This window comes from Arachis ipaensis, chromosome B08 (assembly GCF_000816755.2).
Source record: "Arachis ipaensis cultivar K30076 chromosome B08, Araip1.1, whole genome shotgun sequence".
Lineage (NCBI taxonomy): Eukaryota > Viridiplantae > Streptophyta > Magnoliopsida > Fabales > Fabaceae > Arachis > Arachis ipaensis.
In genome coordinates, this window is record NC_029792.2 from 4888903 (window position 1) to 4894028 (window position 5126).

The window sequence follows — 5126 nt, forward strand, 5'->3', positions numbered from 1 at the left end:
ATAAAATCTTTAATGTTGTTTGTAAGACTGTAAGTGTGGTATTGATAAGTTTGTAATATTTAAAAATTAGGAGTAAAACAAATAATGAAATAAAAAGTAGATTATTTAAAAATAATAAATATTTCTAGCCCAATAATTTGAGAAGCCCAACAACAAACCAATCTAAATTGATCCAATAGGTAGAACAGGTCACTCACAATCATACGGGCTCTCTTCCGGGTTTTTGACCCATAACCTATTCTTACTTGGTGAGTAAGTTAGGAACTCTACATCCATGCAAAAAATAAAAAATAATTCTCTATCATGCTGAAATTATTAACACAATAAAAAAGATAATTTAGATAATTACCATCCAATAACCTATCTGTTGATTTTCTGGGATCATCATCCCCTGATGTCCAATCTGCATATGCAGTTCAATTAACAATTTCGGAACAAAAATCTTTATTGAAATAATAATTTTAAATTTGACTAATTTTGCTTCAAAGTCCAAACTATAAGAAGGGTTAAGTACGATTTTGGTCGGAATGTAGGGGGTTAAAAATATTTTTTCGTTTTTAATCTTTTTTTTACTTATATCATTTTTACTAAATTTTTTTTTATTACCAAATTATTCCTAACTAAACAAATATATAAAAAAAAAAAAAACGAGTTAAAGGAAAAGGGGAAGGGAAATCACGTGGAGGGGGGTTGTTCAGGAAAGAAGAGGGAGAAGGAAAGGTGGGGAAAGGAATCCGCCGCTAGCCCTCAAGAGTGCTGTCATTCCTCGCGATTTGCACCGCCGCAGTGTCTCCCTCGTGATTTGTAGCCGCCGACCACCGCAAAGCTGTTCTTATCACCTTCTCGTTGCGATTTGCAGCCCGCCACCACCGCATTGCCGTATTGATGCTTCTGGTTATTTCTGTTTATTCCTTTTTATTTCATTGTTGTTGTTGATGCTTCTGATTGCTTCTGTTTCTTTTGTTGAAGATGAAGGCAAGATTTTGCTTTGTTGTCTTCTGTTTTTTTTTTTTTGTCCCCAATGTGTATTGCCTTGTTTATCTGGTTCTGCTTATGAGATGGAGAAAAAGAAAAGGAATAATAGAAAATGAGGATTTTAGAGAAGAAGGGGAAGGATATTTTGGTCCAAAAAGACGATTTTAAAATCAAGTTAAACTTTAAGGACGATTTTGTAAGAAAAAAAAATTTTTTTTTTCAATCCCTACTTGCCCAAAAAAGAATAAGCATCGAATCATTATTTTTAACAATAGGTTACAAATAATAAATTTATCGTAGCACGGCGCTATTGTAGTTTTCTATTGGTCAAGTGATTATATATAGGAAGGATTTGGATTCTCTAAAATTTGAATTTTACTTTAGAGAATAAAATGTGATCTCTCACTATTTATTTTATAGGTGGGACCAAAAATAATTATGAGAGAAAAATCATTTAAGGATAGAAGATCATACTTTATCCTCTAAAGTACAAATTTAAAATTTAAAAAATCCAAATTCATATAAGAATGGTGAAACTTTTTGAGGCATAGAGATTTTCGCATTCCAAACAAAAATCCAGCTGTGGAAAAAATTTTTCAGAGACAGGACCGGGAGCAAAATGTTTTTTAGGTAAGTGCGGGAATTCAAGAAAAAATTTCACTCGCTAATTTCAAAATTCATAAATTTATTTAAATGTCTTTATTAATTTATAGGGCAATTTACCCAAATAAATAAAGTAGGTGAAATCTTTACTCAAATACACAAAACAGAAACATGTTACGTGCATGTGCAATTTCCATTTTCTATTAATCCGTGGGAAGCAACCACGATTTCTAACTTCTACGTAAATCGTGTGGCTGCCAGGGACGGATTATGAATGGTTTGTGTTGTGTGTAAACCGTGGCAAGTGGCAACAGATTATGAAGGGAAGAATGAAGGCATAAACCGTGGCAGGCTCCCACGGTTTATGAAGATGGCGAGATGGTGATAAACCGTTGTGGGCTACAACGGTTTATGAAGGATTAATTATGGCCATAAAACTCTGTAGGTTCCCACGGTTTACAATGATAGAAACTCTATATATATGAGGGTGAGATTCAATCTCCATAAGAGATCATTCTCCCAATGTCAAGTGAGGAAGAGAGTTTTCTTGCCTTAGTGCATTGCTCTGGGAAAATTAAAAAAAGCAAAACCTATGGGGTGAAGTTCACTGACAGAGGACCACTGAGTGTTTTCATCAGTTCGTCAAGCACTTTGTCAGATTTGAAAAACAGCATCTTGCAGAAGCTTGGCGTGTTTGGTAGCAAGTGGGTGAAGAAACTATTCTACAAGATTCCCATCGCAGTTGTCTCGACCGGTGTTAAGTATGATACCTTTGTGCTAGCGACTGATGAAGATATTAGGGTTTTGTTCCATTGTGTAAGGAGTTTTCCGGAGATCAGAATCCACGAGTTGTTCGCGAAGTTGGAGGTCAGTGTCGATAGTTCTGGGGCATCCACTCCAGTTCCTAGCTCGACTGCCGCGGGAGGTGCGTCTAGTTCGATGCCTGCGATCAGACCGTATCTTCCGCCAGTAGCATCCCCTTCATTCGCGGCTGATTTAGACCGAACGGAGGTTGTTGGTTCTGTACTTTTGGAGAATGCAGGAGTCTTTGAGCAGGCTTACGTTGTGGGCACCGGTGGTGGCCTGTTACCTTATATGGAAGGGGATGGGGAAGGGGATGGTGAACCTGATCGAGTAGAGAATGCAATGTGTGACGATGACTCTGACCAGGAGCCTGTTGATATCATAGGGGACAGCGACGATGACACAGGTGCCAATCCACATGTGCAGCATCGGCCTTCAAGTTCTGCTTCTCAACAGTACCCTCTACACTTCTCCACACTAAACTTTGAGGCTCTGGGCCAACAGGAGGACGGTGGTAACACAGTCGGGGGCTCTTCTACAGAATTTCAGATTGGGCAATCATTCCAGAATAAAGATGAGGCTGTGTTGAGTGTGAAGGACTATAGCATCCGGCGAGGTGTTGAGTACAGAGTGATCAAATCAGATCATCTGAAGTATCATGGAAAATGTAAGGAATTCGGCAAGGGTTGTACTTGGTTGATTCGCGTAGCGCTGCTTGCACGAAAGGGCACTTGGGAGGTTAGGAGGTACAACGGGCCACACACATACTTGGCAACCTCTATTTCCAGTGATCATCGTCAGCTGGATTACCACGTTATCTGTGCGAAGATTCTTCCATTGGTTAGGGCAGATGCTGCGGTTACGGTAAAGGTATTGCAACAAGCTACAGAAGCCGATTACGATTTCAGGCCTAGTTACAGGAAGGTTTGGATGGCCAAGCAGAAGGTAGTGGCACAAATATATGGAGATTGGGAAGAGTCGTACGTGGAGTTGCCACGTTGGATGCTAGGGGTACAATCAACAATGCCCGACCAAGTTAACAACGTTTCTGTTTGTCCCACGACAAAGACATCTATACAACCAGGCCAGTGCAGCCGAGCCCCAGCTATATCTGCCCAAGTCGTCCAACGATGCCAAATAAGGCAACCAGCGAAGGTGGACCCGGTTTGCATTCTTGTCCGCAAACAGCTGAGAGGACAACAGCATCAGAATATAGGCACGAGCGTATATACGCACGGTCTCATCGCTAGCATCTGCTGCGAGAACCCGGAACCTCTCATGGAACTATGTGTAGCACACTGTCATCTGCTTTACTTTACTTTGCGAAGGTAACTCCCCGAACAACTTGCGGAACCACACCCATGCTGGTCTACCGTGCTCCATCAGATTCTCAAACTCAATCAGGCACCCACTAACAGGCTCACCATCGATCGACAAACCCAGCTAATATGCCACATCTTGCAAAGTAATAGTGCACTCATCACCAAAGGGCATATGGAAGGTGTGGGTCTCAGGACGCCACCGCTCAATAAATGCACTAAGGAGAGGCTCATCAACCCAGAACCACTCATTGTTCAGCCTAGCCAAATGATACAAGCACGCGGTCTCCAGATAGGGTATAATCCGGTCGTGTAAGGGCATATTCTGTTGTCTCCTAACGTCGCTAATAACCTTAGTAGGCTGCAAAATGTGGGTAACAAAATCCCTCAACATACGACCATTACTAATAACATCAAACATAATTTATAAAAAATTACTAGAATCCTCACATTGATTTTGTTGATTCTCTTGTTATAACAATAACAATCACGAAGCAAAATGGAACAATAACAACACCAACAAGAATAACTCTACTAACAATAACAGTAATTATAATACTAAACGCTCCCAACACTAACAAAAAATAAGAGTAACAATAATAACTACTATTGTCATAAAGGTAACAACAATAATAATATTAGCAATGAAACTACTAATACTATGCACTCATAATAACAATAAAAATAAAAGTAATAAAATATTTTTACTATCAATAACCATAATAATATCAATATTTATATAAATAATATTAATAAGAATAACAATAAAAATAAAAATAATAAAATATTTTTACTAACAATAACCATAATAATATCAATATTTATATAAATAATAATAATAATAATAATAATAATAATAATAATAATAACTAACCTCTTCGTCGATGTATCCAGCCACGTGAGCAACGCCATTTAATCCGTACAAGCGATCCTCATCCTCCATGGTCCCATCACCCAAACCTCTTTGAAACCTTCAAAGCTTTCCCCAAATTCTCTGAAACCAACAACCTTCAAAATTTTGTTTGTGACACAAATGATCCGTGAAGAGCTTCAGCGGATTATGTATTTATAGTCCCTAACACATAAACCGTGGAAGGCTAGAGAGGTTTACGTTTACTGCACCATCTTCATAAACCGTGGGAGCCTGCCACGGTTTATGCCTTCATTCTTCCCTTCATAATCCGTTGCCACTTGCCACAGTTTACACACAACACAAACCATTCATAATCCGTCACTGGCAGCCACGGTTTACGTAGAAGTTAGAAACCGTAGTTGCTTCTCACGGATTACATAGAAAATGGAAATTGCACATGCACATAATATGTTTCTGTTTTGTGTATTTGAGTAAAGATTTCACCTACTTTATTTATTTGGGTAAATTGCCCTAATTTATATCTCATATATATTTTTTAATCATTTCACATG

The 5126-nt window shown here is 38.6% G+C and overlaps 1 protein-coding gene across 1 annotated transcript; it reads left to right on the forward strand.

Annotated features, from left to right (window-relative positions):
• On the forward strand, positions 2101 to 3714 carry LOC107610407. The gene has a single exon (XM_016312462.1). It carries the CDS (start codon positions 2101 to 2103, stop codon positions 3712 to 3714), a length of 1614 nt encoding a protein of 537 aa, XP_016167948.1.